Here is a 19,583-nt window from a genome sequence, read left to right as displayed (position 1 = left end):
AAACAACAAATTACAATTATTTCATACGCACTCAAATAATAACAACAACAAAAAAACCTGTCAGAATTATTAAGCTGGACCATTTCTACTTTTTTTATTATTATAAATCGCAGGCCGTTTAGACCAAAGCCTCACGCTAGCCGCCACCTCCAATCACTGAAGCTGAATTTGAGGGGTTGAATACAGAATACAGACGATCCATCATCAGCTGAGGGTAACGGAGTAATCACATAATTGAGCTGCATTAATATTTCAGCGGGCAGGGATTTAGCTGAACAGTGGTCTTGACAGACAGACAGTCTGAGACAGTAATCCCATTCCTCAATCACAACACTTCAACCTTTTAACCCTATTGAATGATGAATGTCGCTTATGCACACAAATATATGCAACAAAACCGTACGCTAAATAATGGACCGTCGATGCACTTCAAATATTTGTGAGACTGTGGTTAAAATGTTTGGCAGCAGACAGCTACTGGATTAACTGCTCTATGAACGGGGGCAAGAGCAGGCAAAAAGAGGGGAAGACATCCATGAAAACAAACTCAGAACGTTCTGAGAAGATCCAACTAGATGCTATAAATATCTATTGGCTTGTTTTAAATTGCTTTCACTGCTCTATAAAAATAGCATCACGCGTATAGGTTTAACTGTACACCTTATGTTGAAACCATATGCCCGGTATTGAATATACGCTCATTAAAAAATAAATAAATAAATAATAAATGTCAGGTGCATAACTTTTCTGTGCATGCCATCATTGCAACACAAATGAATATATTTTATATATATATATATATATATATATATATATATATATATTATTTTTTTTTTTGTGATGGATACAACACTAATAAAACAGCCCCAAAAAGTGTTTCAACACACAAAATTGTACTGATTTTAACAAAGTTTTATTTATTTCCTTACAATTAATTTTCGATATTTATATATTTATATATTAAAGACTCATTTTTTTCCCCCATCATTTATGACAGCTATAAGAGTTATGAAAAAGTCTTTTCTTCTGCTGCTCAGACCAGATCTTTGGGAGATGTATAGCTGCCCTTTCCAAAAGACTGGTCACAAGCCAAGGGACAAAAGCTTTCCGGGCTCACAAAACGGAGAGCTCTTTGAAAGCAACCCTTGACTGGGCAGCCGTAAAAACCTCCGTATTAAACCCGATAGGCTGGAAGGATGCGGGAAAGCCGAGGAACTTCGGCTCTTCGGGGGTTGAGAAGCCCGAATATCACCTTTGTGGCATTATTAGCTTAGAATTATACGGTTCAGAAAGTGGTTTAGTGCACAAAGGGTTCGAAAAACAACAGCGCTGCTTCTTCTGAAACTCGTTTTACCTTCTTACACGAAAGGGTAAATTCACAGAATTGACGTGAGCTGTCGAGAGCAAACCGTCAGAGAATAACGGTTTACATGTCACACGTAAATTTCACTGCGTGGAAGAGAGAAGCTAGGCATTTGCTGAACAGCGTTCACGCCGGTTTTGAGCATCACGAGGAGGAGCAAACGATGAAAGAGTGGTTATTTTTGCGCTGTATTAATAAGCAGGCGAAAATGAGACAGCCGGGGCGTACAGTCATCCAGGAAGAGTTTAGTCATAACGCTGTTTACAGTAAGGTGGATGTTGCTGTTACACGTGGATCAGCAGTAAGAACATCTGTGGATTAGTCTGCAGCTGCGATACGGCTCCCGCCGAAAGCAGTGGTGGCTCACCAGGAACGTTTCCTACAGGACTTGAATGATTTGATGCAGGCCAGAGTCCTCCACAGATTCTGCTGTACTATTACTGTTACAGAAACATCCTGATTTACTTGTCTGACAAGCGTTCTCCGTTCGAGGCCTGTCCTCTTTCGTTTGTCTGAATTTTTTCAAAACATACCTCCACGTCCACTTTCAACTGAATTTGTGACAATCACCAGCTCGCAAATGCTGCATTTCCTTCTTATAATTTTGACAGAGACGCATGCGTTAACGCGCTAATTATAACACTAGTATTTTTATATATACATACTACACATACACATGTATTTATTTATTAATTAATTAAACAAAACCTATTTTGGATGCGATTAATCGTTAGACGGCACTAGTTTATCTAACCCAAAAATGTAAATTCAACTGCAAATATTTTAATTTATCATTAATTTTTTTTTAACCAGTTTACTCTTGGCCATTTAAGCCGTCCACCCAGCCAGGCTGGACTAGTCCTCTACTGGTTTAGCTGGTTCACGCAAGAAAAAAAAATGGGAGAAGCAGAAGATTGATATTGGAATTTTCCTAAATAATAAGCAGCTGCGCCAAACAACTTACTGGATCTCTCAACATCCTTCATGTAATCAGACCAGACGCGCGCAACACACACACACACACACACAAGCACCCAGAAGTATCGCGGTAGGACTGAAAACATGGTGGTACCGTGATGCATGAACCACGATAGCACAATGCCATTATTCAGAAGATTAAATGACTATTTGTACGCAGGCACCGTGGTATCACTATCACCCCATCATGGTACCACCGCAGTGCTTTATTTAAGGAGAAGACAGACACGCTGCAATCTGAGATCTAGATCTTTTCGTGAAGATGCGGTAGACATCGTCAAACTATCAATACTAGCGGGCTCGTAACTCGTAACCCACGGACTGCACGGAACTTATGAACGCCTGCGATCCAAAACACACCCGAGCAGTGGCTTTCTGGGTAAAAGCGCGCGCGTGGATGGACCACGAGCCTCCAAAACAACGATCATCGAGTGTATCGGTGTTGTGACTGACGACTCGTTGACATGCAAAACAACTTTCTATCGCGCGCGCGCGCGCACACACACGCACGCACAGGACACTGGAGTAACTAAATACCTGATGATCTTACCTGATCTCTACATGCCGTGCTCTTCCACAGATATAAGGAGCTGCTGGTCTGCCGCTCGTGCCGCTGTCAGCACACACACATCCTCCTCAAACAACAAACCCTCTTTACTCCACACACACACACACACACACAGCACTGCCCACGCTAATCGCTTTAAGTAGCTTGACTCCTTACGAACGCGCGATCCTTTGACGAGTTACATGGCTGAGGTAAATGTCACGGTCTGGCATGCGCTGCATCGCAGCCCAGGAAGTTTCAGATTTGACAGTCTGGCTTCATAAAGTGGGCCACGTGACTGGAGCATTATGGGAAGTCGGGGAGTTCAATGCGCGTGCATTACAGCTGAACACTCGAGAGCCTCTGTGCGTCATTTAATACTCGCTTCAGTGGTTTGAAATGATTTTACAAGTACAAATTATGTTTTAGGAGCCAATATTGTTTTATTTAATTCTTTGTTTTATTTAGGCTATATAAATTACGCAAGTGTTTATTTGCGTCATAGATTGTTTTTTAACTTGTCCAATCATGCCAGGGTTTTTGTTTGTTTGTTTGTTTGTGTGACTGTTGATCAGTCTTATTATTTGTTTGTATTATTTATTTGTTGTTTTTGTTGTTGTTTTGGAATAAGTCGTCACTTGTTTCTGTTTGGCTGGTATAATCGTGTGGGTTTGTTGCTATGGATGTAAGTTTAAAAAAAATAGTTTATGCAATATTAGAGAGAAATAAACTATTGTAAATCAGAAATCCAACCGCTGTGTGCACCAGCGGGGTTTTGCTGTCATCTAACGGGCGAAAATTGGTACTGCGCCCAAACAAAATTTTACCAAAAGCTAATTTTTCGGGGGGATATCGTTCTCAAATTTGGAACAGAACTGATTCAGATTTATGTCTTTCGTTTTCTAGCGGGTTTAGAGTTCAACATGTTTCAGATAATACCACATTTTATATAAAATGCTGTTCATAAATCGTTGTCATAAACTTAAGACGTTAATCTTTTTTAAAATGAACCAAACTTAAGTCTGCGCTATCCAGCTTCGAATTTTTATGACAATTTTTTGTCATTTTTTTCCCGCTATGGGTCTATGTGCAACTTTTTTAAATGGATATAAATATAAGTATTTGTCAGAGAAGGGCCCGTCGTGGCCTAATGGCCAGCGCGCTTATAACCCGGTCGTGTTTATAACTCTGATGTTGTGGGTTCGAGTCTCACAGACTGTCCCTGCTGTGCTCTCAAAATGCAGAAATGCACAAATTCCCAGTATGGCTCGGCCACAAGTCACTTCCTTCCTTCCTGTCCTTCCAAAATACGTTCAGACATCATCATATAGCAAACTCTAACATCTCGTCGGTTTCATTTGAAAGTCACAGACCAAAGTAAATAATATAAAAAGCCTCAAAAAGCCATTTAAAAACAAAATATACGAAGAGAGCTTAGCAAATAAGACAAACGGTGCTCGCCGAAGCAATACTGCAGGTTTTTAGGGTTTAAAAAAAGTCAGCATCGCGCACGATTATAACCAATCACCATACCGTAAGTATGCTGTAATTCTTCAGATGTTGACTCAACAACGCCCTGAACGCGAAGACGCCTCCCATCTGCAACGTGGCGAGGCTTTTATGTTCAAGGTTAGACTGCGAACGACCCTCTGGATCTGGAGACAATAGGGTTAAGTGTGCTTAACTATTACCTTTCGGCCGTACAGGTGAAACAGGTATATCTGGGCCCTGGTATAAGTCACTCCCGGCTCTGCACACAAACCACAATCCTGCTGCTTCTGTTCAGCGTGACTCGACTAAATGCAACGCGTTAAACAGCTCAAGCCCAAAGCGGACTTTTCGTGCAGTCTTTTATTTGACTGCGATGTCTTGCTCTGCACGTGATCGCCGCCGTTACTGTAACGTCTAGATCAAGAGTAATTACTGACGAGGACGGAACATGGCCGGTGTAGAGCCGCATGTTGAACAGAAAGCTGAGCTGCTCTGCCCTGCCAGTGCACTGCGTGACTCTTGTCTGAAACATTTATGCTCATTCTCATCTGTCCCAAGGCTGCCATCAAACTAAGAACCACGTCTCAGATAGTTTTATACGCTGCATAATTCAAACGGACGCCGAGACGCTACCTTTATAGCCAGGATGTTGCCGCTTCGTTCATTTAAACGGCCACATACGGGGTTTTTAATGTAAAAATCATCTTAATTCTCCAGTAAAATTTCTCATAAAAAAAAAAGGTTTTCAATTCAATTTCAATTTTCAGAATTCACTTGTAAACAACCAAAAATTGAAAAAATGTTTTTTTTTTTTTTTTTTTTTTTTTACAAATTAATTAACTACTCTCTTATAAATGCATGCATATTGGAATATTTTGAGAGATCCGTGAAGCCGGTGGGGAATGGCATTTCAAATGACATGAAATAAATTTGCATAAAATTTACAAAGAGCAATTTTGATTTCGATACTTTTGCAGAAAAGCTAGAAATTTATTTAATTCAAAATTTTAATCTATTGTAAATAGCAGTCGCTTGTTTTGTTCATTTGTTCGTCTATCTGAAGCAGAACAGTTACCGAATTACTAACATTTTGATCATTAGTCATTAACAATCGGATCATTAGTCAGAAAACGTAGATAAAACTTAAAAACAGCATTGCATTTTATTTCAGTTCTGTATGTTTTACGGGTGACCTTCGGGATATTTATTTACCTTTATTTAGCCATGTAAGAGTTTATAGCTGTGTGTAAAGAATATATATATATATATATATATATATATATATATATATATATATATATATATATATATATATATATATATATATATATGTGTGTGTGTGTGTGTGTGTGTGTGTGTTACAGAAAAAGTTAATTTTGTAATTAAAAAGCATTTAATTTATGTGTACCTTTCTTTTTTTTACTGCGGTGCATGATAAAGAGCTCTTTGGTTCATGTAGGACTATGGCCTCACAGCTACAAGGGCAATCGCAAGATCCTTATCTTATGAACCGTGACATTTCTGTACACGTTCCGCACCCAGTTTGTTTTCTTTGGAAAGGATTGGCGTGTCCTCCCCATCATGTCCTGCTAGAGCCGGACTCCATCTGGTACTTGTGAAGCGTGACAGCTTTTAAAGACACAGCCCTTCGTTTCATTTTTTTTTTTTACAGAGCACCAAAGAAAACACCGCTCGATCTCTAATCATGTGATTTTGACATCTAATATCTACATATGTAATTATTGGTGTGGCGTTAACGCCGTAACGCGCGCCGCCAGCCGTTTTCATTCTGGGGTTTTGGATTGCACCTTGAGGTTTTAACGCTTGCCAAGAACCTGTGGAGCTTGATATTTTGCCGGTTGCGTTGCAGTCTTTTCCACGCCAAAACCAATCGATTTTTCTTTCTGGTCTCGTTGCAAGAGAAGGAGCTCTATTTCCACGATAAGATCTCCGGCAACCTTTGCTAGATAGGCGCACACATTGTACAGTGTGTGTCTTACATTACCGCTTTTCTTCAGTGCGCGCACTTAGTAAGCCTGCGGAGTCGAGCTAGGCCTTGAGGTGTGCTGTTTGCTGAATATAGGGGGCAACATCATTGTACTAAAACCTGTAATCATCTATATCAAATGTTGTGCGTGCGTTTACGTGCTTCGTAAATTTGTTCTCAAACTAACACACACGGGACACACACACACACACACACATTTTTCTATTCATTTAGAGCACTGTGTAAACCTGCATAAAGGCCTACAGCATGAAATCATTTATTTGTTCAATATTTGTATCTTGTTTTATAGCGCAAATGTCTAAAATTCGATGTATTTGAGAATCAAAACAACACAAGATATAAAATCTTATTTTCAGGGGGTAAATTTAAATAAATATATATTGTTTTAAGCATTAAATGGTACATTTTAAGTAATTTTGCTTAAATTTGTCTTGATTTTACAATGTTTAGATATTTAAACAAGACAAAAATGCTAAGTGAGAAATATTTTTGCAGTGTAAATAAACTTTATTGCAGTAAAGCTCCAGCAAATGTAAACGATCAATTTGTATGGTCTCTCCTCTCCTGTCTTGATGAAGTGAAGGCTGTCACCTAGTGGTTATTGTACGAAACTCATGGCATTTAACAGATTTATCATATAGTAGACCAGATCCGTTCACCTCTCACTACAAATGCAATTAGCATAATGTGAGAATTTGGCATCAAGTATAAGGTAAAAGCGAAAAACTTTATTCCTCAAAAACCTTACCGACGTAGCAATAACTCCATAGCTCTGCAAAATCGACCATCAAGTTTTATAGTATGCGCATGAGAATATTCCACTTTTTTTTCGGACGTGTTATCGGACATGCTGGGAAATGTAAGGCCGCAGGCGTTTTAAAAGCATAATAAATCGTAGTCAGACTTCAAAACGGTGTCTCCGGCTGACGAACTCGTTGAAGATTTACTCGTACGGACTTTGGCTCGTTCTCACGAAGAATAACAGCATTGAGTTGAGGCTGCGGCGGGTCTGAAAAGACTCGTGGTTATCAGGTGAAGGACACAGTCCGGGTGAACGACTCCGATATGGATTTCCCAGAGGAGCGCACATTCACACATTAATGCATATTAATGGTCAGGCCTCATTGTACAATATTTCCCGTTTTTTTTTTTTTAGAGAAAAGCGTTTCGTAGGCGCTGGTTCTGCTTCTAAAGAAAGGGTCACTGGGGTGGCTGTGGTGCTCTTCAGCTCCAGGGTTACAGAAAGCAGCGCGCCATGCAGTCGCTCTCCGAGCAGGCTTGTGTAGAGCTGTCTGCACCGATTATTGTGTGTCATTGTGTAGATTCTATGTAGGACCAGCGTAGTTTACCCCTTTTCTTACTTTATTCTTGTTAAAGAAAGCCTATAATGGCTAGTAGATGGGAACAAATAGAGAGGCTGCGACAAAAGCAGTCCTCTCAGGGTGTTGGGCTCAGGCATCGACCCCCTCCCCAAACCCTATCAAATACCCTAGAAACCTGAACTCGGCATCCTGGCAACGGCCACAACTGTTTGTTTGTGCTGAATTATAGACAAAGGGTGAAAATGTAGATGGAAGGAGGCATGACGCTAAGAGGAAGCCTTGCTAGGTGGTGAATGAAGGAGGCCGTCTTGTTCAGCTGTCCCTTTCATTTCATAAAAAAATGTTGTGAGGTGAAAAAACTGGTGCAAATAACAGGAGTTGAAACAGGTGGATGATTCAAATTAGAAGCAGTATTACAAAAAAAGAAACTTTTTATAAACACACACACACTTTATTATATATTATATATTGCATATATATATATCCATGCAGTAACTAAACATTTTTTAAGTGTATACCTTTCTAAAACTATATATAAACATATAAACATTATATATATATATATATATATATATATATATATATATATATATATATATATATATATATATTTATAGAGAGAGAGAGGAGTTAAATTTATTATTATATACATTATGTATAATAATAATTTTTGTTATTATATTGTGAATTAGGATACTTTGCTGTTGAGTTAACTGGGAAAACATATCCCAATTAACATGTATTCCCTTGCGTATTTGTACAATTACATTATATTCATAAATACACATCTAAAATATTTATACATTTGTATTCATATCTACGCGTGATAACATACATCTATATATAAATGGGCATACACGTTGGTTATATTTGTGGGGGGGATAATGGGAAAAGATGATGTCGCTGATTAAATAGTGTCACTTGTCTTTATCAATAAATAAGTAGGCAGTGTAGAGATGCTCTGAGAATGGCCTTCCCTCTGCCAGCCGAATGAGTCACGGCCCGTCGACGCTCGCGCAGGAAGGCGATCAACACGGCCGCGATCTCGTTCCTGCAGATGGGGCCCCATGACTCTGCCTGTTTGCTCCTGATAACACTGCTGGAATTGTTCCTTGCTTCACTCCCCCTCACATTTATCAAAAGCGAGTACAATGACATCCTTCAGTGCTGCTGCACGCTGAGGTGCTTTCATGGCTGTTGGCCATCAAACCAACATCTCCAGCACTCGCACAAATATCAGTCTGGAAAATGCTCCGAGTTTACGTGCGACGACGACATTCAGACGAAAGCGCTTGTTTCACCAGCAAAATGATTGCGAGGCATTTGTATCCGCCTCGGCTTCGCTGTGTGGTTGCTAAGGTGTTCTGAGCGGTAGCTAGGGTGTTGCTAGGTCCGGATGCTGTCTAGCGTGCTTCTCTAGAAAGCATTTCTGGACCCTACTGGCGTTTTTTTGTTAATAAACTAGTTTTTGTGAAATCGTGCAACGTCAATTGTAGACATTTTTGCACAGTGACAGTTAAGGCAAGTAAAAAAAGAGACTTTTTTTTGAGAACCTTAAATAAAAGTATGCATGAAGGACTACCCCTAAACTTTAATTAGAGAATACAAATTCACACAGTTTTCCCAAATCAAAAACTGATATGAATCGCCACGATACTGTGTTGGTTTATAAGTGTTAGGGCTGGATCTTTTACGCTCAGTTTTTTTTGTTTTTTTTTTCCGAATGATATCCCAATTATTTACATGATATAAAAATCATACAAAAACACCACCAAATGATAATAAAAAAGAAAATTCTTGACATCTGGTTGGTCTAAACTAAGCCGCGGCTTTACTGAAGAAGATACAAACAACGAACAAGATTCTGGATTGCTGTACACAATTACACACGCAATGAAAACTTTATTTAATGCATTTGTTGTCTGTTTCGGTAGCAGATCGATTTAAGCAAAACATGCGATTCATTTCATCTGTAGCACAAGCTATAGAAGAACAGAACACTCCATATTGCTTCGTCGGCTCAATTAACAGATAACTTTTGGCACTAAGCATATTTAGGCTACTTCTTGACACGTCTGCAGCAGAAGTTGTCCCTGCCCTGGGGTGAGGAATGAATAAACCATGATGGAGAAAAGATAGAGAGAGAGAGAGAGAGAGACTGGCACAGATAGTCACCTTGTCTGGTTTCCCTGTCCTCCATTTCACCTCCCCGTGTTTCCTCTACGCCTCCCGCCACCGTCTTTCCACTCCGAGTGTTTAATGTTTTAAGATGACAACCGGGACGATCGTTTGATATGAAAGCCTCTTCGCTGCCTTTAGGACAACGGAGTCACTTCATTACACGTCACATAAACGGCACATCCTTTATCGCCCTTTCCTCACAGAGAAACTGCCTTTAGTTCTTTGTATCGGCGACCATGTTAATGGCTTCGCTGTTATGACCTAGACGTAGTCATTGTCTGTCCTTTATAAGCTCACAGCATCTGGCTTTTCTAAGAGAATTTGTGTGCCAAAATGATACCGTACAATAGCGGGTTGTTCGGCTAAATCAATGGCCATTATTTCTCCCATTACTGGCATAAGCCCCTGCGAGGCGGCCGTGGGGCGATGTTTGTGTTATCAAAGGCTGACTCAAGCGCTCGGCTTCGGCGTGCAGAGGTAGCAATAAAACTCTCTCAGTCTGTGCGATGTGTCACAGCTGAATGCTTTAACAGAGACTCACCCACACATCTGAAATGCTCAGCGCTTTGTCAAGGACATCCAGTCATTCTTCTCATTTTCTCTCATGCTTTAGTCTTTTTTACTGCACCAGAAGGTCTTAGCACTCTGACAAGAGACAGCTATTATAGAAACAAATGGAGTAGAGATCTCTTTTTAATAACCCACATCACTCTCTCTCGCTGTTATTTGAAACTATTATTTTTTCCAGGCTGTTTAACTCCTAAAAACATGCAGTCATTGCCTTAAAGAAAAATGGTTCAACTAAAAATGAAAATCCTGTCAGTCGTCTGCTAACTTTTCACTTAAATTCATTATGACTGTATGGAAAATAGCGGTTATGATAGTCTTCGAAATGTCTTCTTTGAGCTTGGAAGAGCACGAGTACGAGTAAATGATACCAGAATTTTCATTTTTTGGTGAACCGTCCCTTTAAGAAGAATTTTCTACCCTTAAAAGGATATAGTAGCCTGATATGAAAGCCAGTTCCAACCATAGAACAAAAATAGAGTCCCTAATTTAAAAAAATGTCAGTATTGTGAGATTTAAACTCAAAACTGTGAGGGATATATGCTTTAAATTTGGAGTAATACAGAAAGAAATGGTTGATAAAAAGTCTAAATGACCTTTTTTTAATTCCATGGTGGAAACTGCAAAAAAAACATTTAAAATTTTCATTTATTTTTGTTGATAACCAAACGCTATTATTGACTTTTATTGAGAAAGAAAAAACAGACTTTTTAAAAAATATAATCTATAATGTAAATTATATAGATTTGGATATGTAAACCTAAAATCAAAAGAAGAGTTCATTAACAAAAACAAAGTTTTTAAATCTTTTCAATAATCATGTTTTTTCATTGTGTCTTCCAATTAATCTCAATCAAACTGCATTTGGGTTATTTTGATTAATTAAGTAAAAATAACAAAAAACACAGCAAACGCAATAAAAATATGATAGCAAAATCCATGATAAAAAAAAAACTGTTATCTGTTTTTGCATATAAACTCTTCAAATGGTGATGATTTCAATTTTGGGTGAACTATCCCTTTGAAAATGTATTTCAGTAAGGTTGCCAAGTAGATTCGGCCATCGTGAATATTTTTGTCTTGAATGAACCAGCTCAGATGTTAACACCAAATATTTAACAAAGCTGAGATAAACTGATAAAGCAGGGCTCCTTCTGAAGGTCACTAACTTAAAATGCAATATTGACCTTGAATGTGTAAATAGATACGGACGAATATCGCTGATAAAGAGCTTGATTTATAGATCTGCTGAGCGGAGACTTGGTTTTGTGCATTCACACCAGCACCTGGACGCGGTTTGATGAAATGCAGCTAGAGGCTCAGGTTAAGTACAAATCTAAAGGGCATGGCGGAGAGCCAGCTACCTGACTCTACCAATGAGAGCGATGCGCTTTCTAGTCCATGCTGCAAGGGTAATCAAAAGAACGGGCATGACAAAACCAACCGGTGTGCCCATTACTTACACGGTCTGTCACAGTAAAGCATTCTGACTGGATGTACTGTCAACTGCCAGGTGCAAAGACGCACATTCACTCTCCATTCACACCGAGCAGAAAACTCTTTGATATGCAGATCACTGCTTGTCACATGTGGCCTTTGTCTCGTCTCTGGCTGATGGCTTGTGCTCAATATCCGATGTTCTACAAACTGTGTGCCTCATACAGACATATTTTCTTTTGTAGTTGTTTTTGTTGTATCGACCATTACAATACTCATAAAAGGAACTATTGCTGGAACTACCTTGTGACGGAAAGAATCTGCTGGGACATTAAAAATGATGATGGACTGGCCTCTTCAAAGTCCAGACCTCGACCCTATTGAGGGCTGCATTTTTCATGAACATTATGAAATTAAATAATGTTTTGGAGAAAAAAAGGTGAATATTTTCTGGTCTGTCAACCATATATATCTATATCTATATATATCTATATCTATCTATCTATCTATCTATATATATATATATATATATATATATATATATATATATATATATATATATATATATATATATATATATATATATATTTATTACTTATATAATATATATTAAAGTACATGTTTAATATACAACTCATTTCATATCCATTTATTTATGACATAATAAGATACTATGTATTAAGTACGTAAATGCACTAACTGACTCTAATAATGATAAATTGAGTATACATTAACTCAAGATTGATCACATAAAAATAAAAAATGTTGTTTATATGATATACGTTATGCGTACTGTGTACATTTATTATGCATATATAAATACACACATATTATATATATTTAGACAATATTTCCATGTATTTGTATATATATATATATATATATATATATATATATATATATATATATATATATATATATATATATATATATAGAGTTCATAATTTATATATATTGTTCATAATGTTATATATAAACATATATATTTTTAATATTTATTTATATATGCATACTAAATATACACAGTACACACCCATGTATTGTGTAAACAAAATCACGATTTAGCGTTTGACAGCGCTAGAAAAAACGCATCGTTTCTGTCAGTGTTGGCTTTTATATCATGTTAGATGATGTAGCTCACTGAGAGCATTGTTTGTTGTAATGCAGTTTTGTCCTATTCCAGATAAAAGCACAGTCAGTCCTGTCACGCTGCATTCAGAATTCAGCCCATCACAATGTGTTTGACACAAACAATTCTCTTTGAGCTACTGCTGGATTTAAATTCCAATCAAATGACATCCCTGACAGAAAACTACTTCATTTCACAAGTTTAAATGGGCAGCGCCGCTCGCCTTTCTTCAGCTCTGGCAGGTCTCAGTTTGCATGAGCCGAATATTTATACATTATTCTTTCTCTATGAGCGTTTCTATCTGTATATAAGACTGAGAGTGAAGCCAATCTGTGTTATTCGTGCATAACCTTGAGGAAGATGAAAAAAACCATTAATAAAGAAACAGACAGCAGATAGAGTGTTTTTTCTAAACTAATCACATGTGCATCAGTGTTAACATGCTGCATTTACTAAAGGGGATAAAACTGATAGTTCAGTTTAGGAGTGCCTAAGATGATAAAAAGGAATTTGTTAGTTGAATACATCATTAAAAAGTTATTCGTTTGTTGTACAAACAATATTTGACATGATTTTTCTTGTAACACTGAAAACTGGAGTAACAGCTGCTGAAATGTCAGCTGCTGTACATTTTAAATACATAAATACACACATACATACATAAATGTGTGTGTGCACCAGATATAGGGACCGAATGTCCCCACAAGGATAGGAAAACCAGTGAATTTTGAACTTGTGGGGACATTTTTGTAGGTGCCCATGAGGAAACGAGCTGATAAAACATAGAGAATTAAATGTTTTGAAAATCTAAAAATCTCAGTAGTTTTCTTTAAGGGGTAGGTTTAGGCGTAGGACGATAACACATACAGTCTGTACAGTAGGAAAACCATTACGCCTATGGAATGTCCCCATAAAACATGGAAACGCAACATACTTTGTGTGTGTGTGTGTATAGCCTTATACTTATCCATTGTTATTTCAGTCTTCAGTGTCACATGATCCTTCCGAAAGTATTTTAATATACCGATTTGCTATTCAAGAAACATTTCTGATTATTATTAATGTTGAAAACATGTGTGTTGCTTAATATCTTTTGGAAAACTCGGTACATGCCTCGAGTGCATAATACTATAATATTAAATGCAATGTAAAATATTAAATAAAACGAAATAAATGAATACAAAATGTCATTACTATTTTATACTTTTTGCACCAAAAGGTGTTTTCCAAAAGAATGTTGGCCTAATAAAACAACCGTTTTGAGTTCCACTTTGAATGTTTCTTTAAATAAATGAGTGTTAGATCTTTTACCCTACTACAAAGAAGTACTTGCCGCTTTTCCTCTGCACTTTTAAAAGCGGTTTTAAAAGCTATTATGTCTTTTATTCAGAAACTTACACACTGCGCTTTCTCTTCAGCCCCTGTAAGATGGTGCAGCGCTCCTTCCGTCTCTGATGTGGACAGTGCAGCAGTTCCACTGGCTGCAACACAAGACACGAGCGGGAGTGAGAGGCAGCTCCCATGTCCTGTGTTGCAGCCCCCGGCCCGGCCACAGGTCACCTTCAGCTCTCCCGCTTCTGCTGCCTTGCTGCGCAAAAAAAGACACGAGAGCGTAAAGGAGAGAAAGAACGCTTCCATGCCTCGAACGCCACATCCATCACAAACACTGAAAATAGCCTCCCTTGTTTCATCTGGCGTCGGAGTAGCCCTGCCCCTCTCAGGCGTGTGACCACGCCGGGGGAACGCAGCCACTCTGGCCCAAATTGCTTAAAGTGAGGTTAATGACATCGTAAGGCACCTTCCAGCAAAGACGGAGAATCTCTCGAGAGTCTTCCTCAGATATCGAACAAAGTCAGAGCAAGGCATTTCCATTTTTATCACAGGTATGTAAATCCCACAGGCAAGAGGCAGACGGGTCGGTGACAAATTTGTAATTTAGAACGTACAGATATTCAAAATGCTTTTAGAAATGCATGATAAAAGGTGCCGTGCCGATACCCCATTTTTAGATGTACCATGAAAGTCTCTTAAAGTACAATAAACCTTGTCAAATGAATAAAACATCAGCTTCTTAAATGAACAGTTGACCCTGAAAAATGTCATTCCTGTCATATCAGTTGGGTGAACATTCTTTGACGGAAAATAAAATCTTTTGTGAAGTTATTAACATCTTACTGATCCCAAACTTTTGGAAATAGTGCAAATGACATAAAATGCTATTTTTAAAATACAAAATATATGTAAAATGTAATAATAATGCATTTATTTTATAAAGCGCCTTTTCAACAAAACAATTAAATCAAAGGAAGTCTATTCGATATTATTCCATATTATTTTTGTATGTGTATATGTTGTACTGATATACATATATATAGTTAGATAGATAGATAGCTAGATGTGTTTTTTTGTGTTAGTTAGCTGTATTTTTCAGTTGTTTTTTTAATCTAATCAAAATAACTAAACTGCTGTTTGATTGGAATGCACAATGAAAAAATGCATTTATGTAATTATATATATATATATATATATATATATATATATATATATATATATATATATATATATATATATATATATACACACACATTTTTGGGTGAACAATCCTTTTAATTTCCTTGCTTTTAAATTTTACATTACAACCTCATATATCTCCCCCCCATTAAGGTGAGAGACGGCAATCAGTGAAATCTCGCAGCTCCTCGTGTGAAAATGGGTCCAACCTACTTCTGAAACTGCAGGGAGACGCACTACATGGCGCTTCAGCAGTCAGTCCAAGGACGACCCAGCAAGGTGAAACCGAAAGAAGAGCTGGCAGGAAAAACCTACGTGCTGACAAAATGGTGAAATTCAGTCTGGACCCGATCAGATAAAACGGACCTGAGAGAGTCCGGATGTGTTCTGTGGAGCACGGTCTGGCACTGTAAGATGAAAAACGAATACCCTATCTAACGCAAAAACAAAACTAAAAATAATAATAAGAGATAGTTCTTCAGTTGATCTGAGTGTGGATTACGGCACCCGGGGGAAAAGGAAATGTCAAAAAGTAGAGATTGAATTGAAATCATACTTTTGTCTCACAATAAAGCAGAGTTATTTTTAAGAAAAAAGTAGGCCATCTATTTAGGCTTTTATTCCTTTGCTTACCTGAATTGCTTTTTATCGGCGCCTCAATGAAATGGATTCAAACGAGTCTTCATGGTTTGCTGAAGGAGCTGAGGGCGATTAATGAAATTTGTAATTAAAGAATTGATGTAAGCTAATGAGAACCACTTACACAGTAAAGAATGAAACACATACGTGTTCTGCCTACTAAGTACCTATTGCCTCCATCGAAGACCACAATGGTGTACTGTACACACCGAAACAATAGCCAGACCCCACAGAGGAGGGTTTAGGACGATATCAATGTGAAAGACGCGCTTTAAACACCCTTTCCTGCATTATAAAGCCGACACGGAGCAGTGGGCAGTGACCTCGGGGTCAGTTTGAGGGTCCATTGTGCTCGGTCCCACAACAAATGCTTACAGTCCTTCCTGTGTGCAAAACAATGGATGTCCAGTTTTCAATAAGCCCACTGCAATCCGCAGGCCAACAAACATCCTTCTTCTGTGCCAGGCTCGGCCATCCCGCAATGTCAAGTGACAGGAACTGTACTTCAATCGGATCCATGAACAATCGGCCAGGAGAAGAGCAGAGCCGCCTGGTGAGAACTAATTCACAGGGCGGCCAAACTGAACACATTCGCTTTTAATCAGAGCAAACAGAGCCTTATTAAATCAATTTGGAGGCTCAACGCGACGGTGTCAAGTAGCACACCGCAATTTATCAGGACCTGCTTCAACTGGGATCGTGAATTAAAAGTTTCACTCGGAAAGCGAGCGCGTTTGAAGGGCGGGTTGCGGTTGTAGTGCTATCTCTGTAGAGGCGACCCTCAACGCCTTTTTGAAAAAGAACAAACTGATTACGCTGGGCGACCTGTGACAAGGCGTCTCATGGTTCGAGACCGGTTGAAACGGTTCTCGATGAGCTTCAATAGGTTTGCTAGCTGCGGCGTATGCCGTACAATTAATTACCCTGCTCAGAAATGTTCTAGTGGTTTTGAAGAGTCTACTTGAGTAAGAGGAGAATAAGCGAGTATCGTGAAACCCACAAAGAGCCGCTAGACTGTTACCCGCTGCAGTTTTCTCTTGGCTGTCACGGCAGCAGCGTTGTCCCTTGAGATGCGCGCTAGACATCTGAAGAAGAAGAACTTCTAGTCCTCTTTGTAAACCATTCGGTTCAGAGGTCAGGGCAATATCAACATTCTGGTGAACAGCAGCGTGCACAGTTCCCTTTGAGGCAAAAACCTGATAAAATCGATGTTCAGTTGAAAAAACGGATAAAAATAAAGAATGAATCGTCTCATGTTTTTTTAAAAAAAAAATCACTGTTTGTTGGGGAAGAAATAAAAGCAATGTAGGCAGAGCTCAGACCTGGCGTTCCTGAGACCGAGTCCGGCTCGTGGTCGTTTTCTGACCTCACCTCACCTTCTCTCCCACGTCCCATCTGAAAAATGTTCATTGTTTTACTGAGAAAAAATATTACGTTATAGTAAAAAATGCTTAATTGCATACGTGTAAGTTACCTCATAAAGCGAAGAAGTTTACTGTACAAAAAAAAGTAAGATTTAAATGTTCAATATTATTCAAAAGTATATAAATAAAAATAAAAACTCCTAAGAGTACATTATCATTGCTATGCATCATATTTAGTTATATTAAATATTAATGCTTCTATTTACCTTCTGATATTTTTTGTTACGTTTTATATTTAACTCTTTATTGCATAATTTTCACGTCTTAACCAGTTGCTTTTGGTTTGTCCTTTGCGCCGTCAGGACTGTAATCTATTTCCTCAGAAATTCATCTCGAAAGGCAACCATGTTTTGTTTTTTTTTGCTTGTTCGCTTACGTAGTTTGCACCGAAACTATTCGATGAACGACATGTCATTTCCAAACCTAGCTTTAATGCTGACTTCAGTTCTCGTTGAGCGATCGCAGGATTGAACAGAGCAAGGGATTTCAATGCGTACGAAAAGTCAGGGTTTCAATCAAATCATTTCTTCATCGTCAAAAGTAAACGAGGAAGCAAAATCACCATAGGGGGAAAAAAAAAATCAACTACCTAGAGGCTTTTTAAATTGTTTCTGCATGATATGACAAGTAAAACAGGGACAGGTATTATGGTGCCAACTCTCTCCTTGCTCTCGTATCCATCTGTCGTCTTGCCAGCGAATGTGAGCACTTTAGGTGCAGCGACAGAACTATAAGAGGACTTGCGAGTTTTAACAGAGTGGCTCACACAGACCTCTGCACCTCCTAAGCCCTGGTTCGCAGGTCTCAGCAGAATCAGAGTTGGTGTTGCATTACATATTCGTTGAGAGACTCACTCAGCTCTCTGCCTCCTACAAGCCGGTTTAGCGTTTCCAGTGTGCTGACAGCACACTTCATCCCCCTCAAGATTTTCGACCTGCGAGAGGGGAAAGGCTTTACTCGCCACTGCAAGCGGGTTTCTTCACTTAAAAAGGCACGGCTGACCGAGCCAGAGCAACATTAGGGGGGGCACAAGCCCTCCTGCATGTAGTTTCGCAGTCGGTGACATCCAAGGCTTTGAGCTCCAATAAGCAAAGTCAAGCAAGTCCCTGCCAAATGTCTGCATCGCATGCAAATAACACATGTTCAAGGACAGCAGAGTTAGAAATTCGTGAGCTAAAATATATATATATATATATATATATATATATATATATATATATATATATATATATATATATATATATATATATATTATGCATTGCGGTGATATCTGCTTAACTTACTTACAAATTGAGAAACGAGTGGAAAACAAACGTTGCAGACAAAACGCACGTAAATAACAGCCGTCGCCTGGTTCCAACACACGCAAAGAAACGGTGGCGGGGGATAACAATGACAAACGCAATTCACAAACGAAAGACAAGCGGTCGCAGCGGGACAATTAAACGTTTAGTAACGAGAAGAAGCGCGAGCGCGGTCTTCACCTACCTGCAGCTGGAGTTCGGTGGCACGCGCTCCTCTGAAGCGCGCGCTCGCGGTCGTCCGCCGCGCTCCGCGTTCGGCGAGCGCTCGCGGAGTCCGCGCCTCGTTCTCCTCCCGGTCACGTTATGCGAAGCGTTGGCAAGACCGGAGCCTTATATTGCTCGCCGGGGCGGCCGCAGAGCGCCTCTCTGGCCGAGCGCCGCTGAGAGTGAACGTGAACCGCTTTCCGCGCTGCCTTAAATATCCAATTTCATCGACGCAGCGCCGCGGGCCATCTGAGTCCGCGCGACGACGATGATGATGGTGATGATGAAGATGATGATTTCCTCTCTGCGATCTGGGGAAGAGACGCCGCAAACGGTCCAGGGGCAGTCCGCTCTCGTGTAACGTTAAATGGGTTATTTGAGTCCCTCGACAGTAAAACAATCAATCTTGCGTCACTATGCACAGATAGCTGAATCTTTCGCAGGTTATTATTATTATTTTTTTGTGAATTCTTTTTTC

General features: G+C 39.1%; 1 protein-coding gene across 2 annotated transcripts in view; it reads right to left on the bottom strand.

The window, feature by feature from the left end:
- poc1bl (POC1 centriolar protein homolog B (Chlamydomonas), like) overlaps positions 1 to 19,277 on the bottom strand; it is a 34,021-nt gene extending 14,744 nt beyond the window's left edge. The window contains exons 1-2 of one of the 2 annotated variants that reach the window (XM_043217838.1): positions 19,086 to 19,277; positions 14,422 to 14,611 (exon numbers count right to left, since the gene is read on the bottom strand). In XM_043217838.1, coding sequence (XP_043073773.1) covers positions 14,422 to 14,546 — 125 coding nt within the window. In that variant the 5' untranslated portion in view covers positions 14,547 to 14,611; positions 19,086 to 19,277. Of the gene's footprint in view, positions 1 to 2,891; positions 3,169 to 14,421; positions 14,612 to 19,085 lie in introns of those variants that run through there. The other variant, XM_043217839.1, reaches the window with a different exon arrangement.
- Positions 19,278 to 19,583: the final 306 nt, after the last annotated feature.

Source organism: Puntigrus tetrazona, chromosome 19, assembly GCF_018831695.1.
Source record: "Puntigrus tetrazona isolate hp1 chromosome 19, ASM1883169v1, whole genome shotgun sequence".
NCBI lineage: Eukaryota > Metazoa > Chordata > Actinopteri > Cypriniformes > Cyprinidae > Puntigrus > Puntigrus tetrazona.
This window is presented reverse-complemented; position numbering and strand designations above follow the sequence as displayed.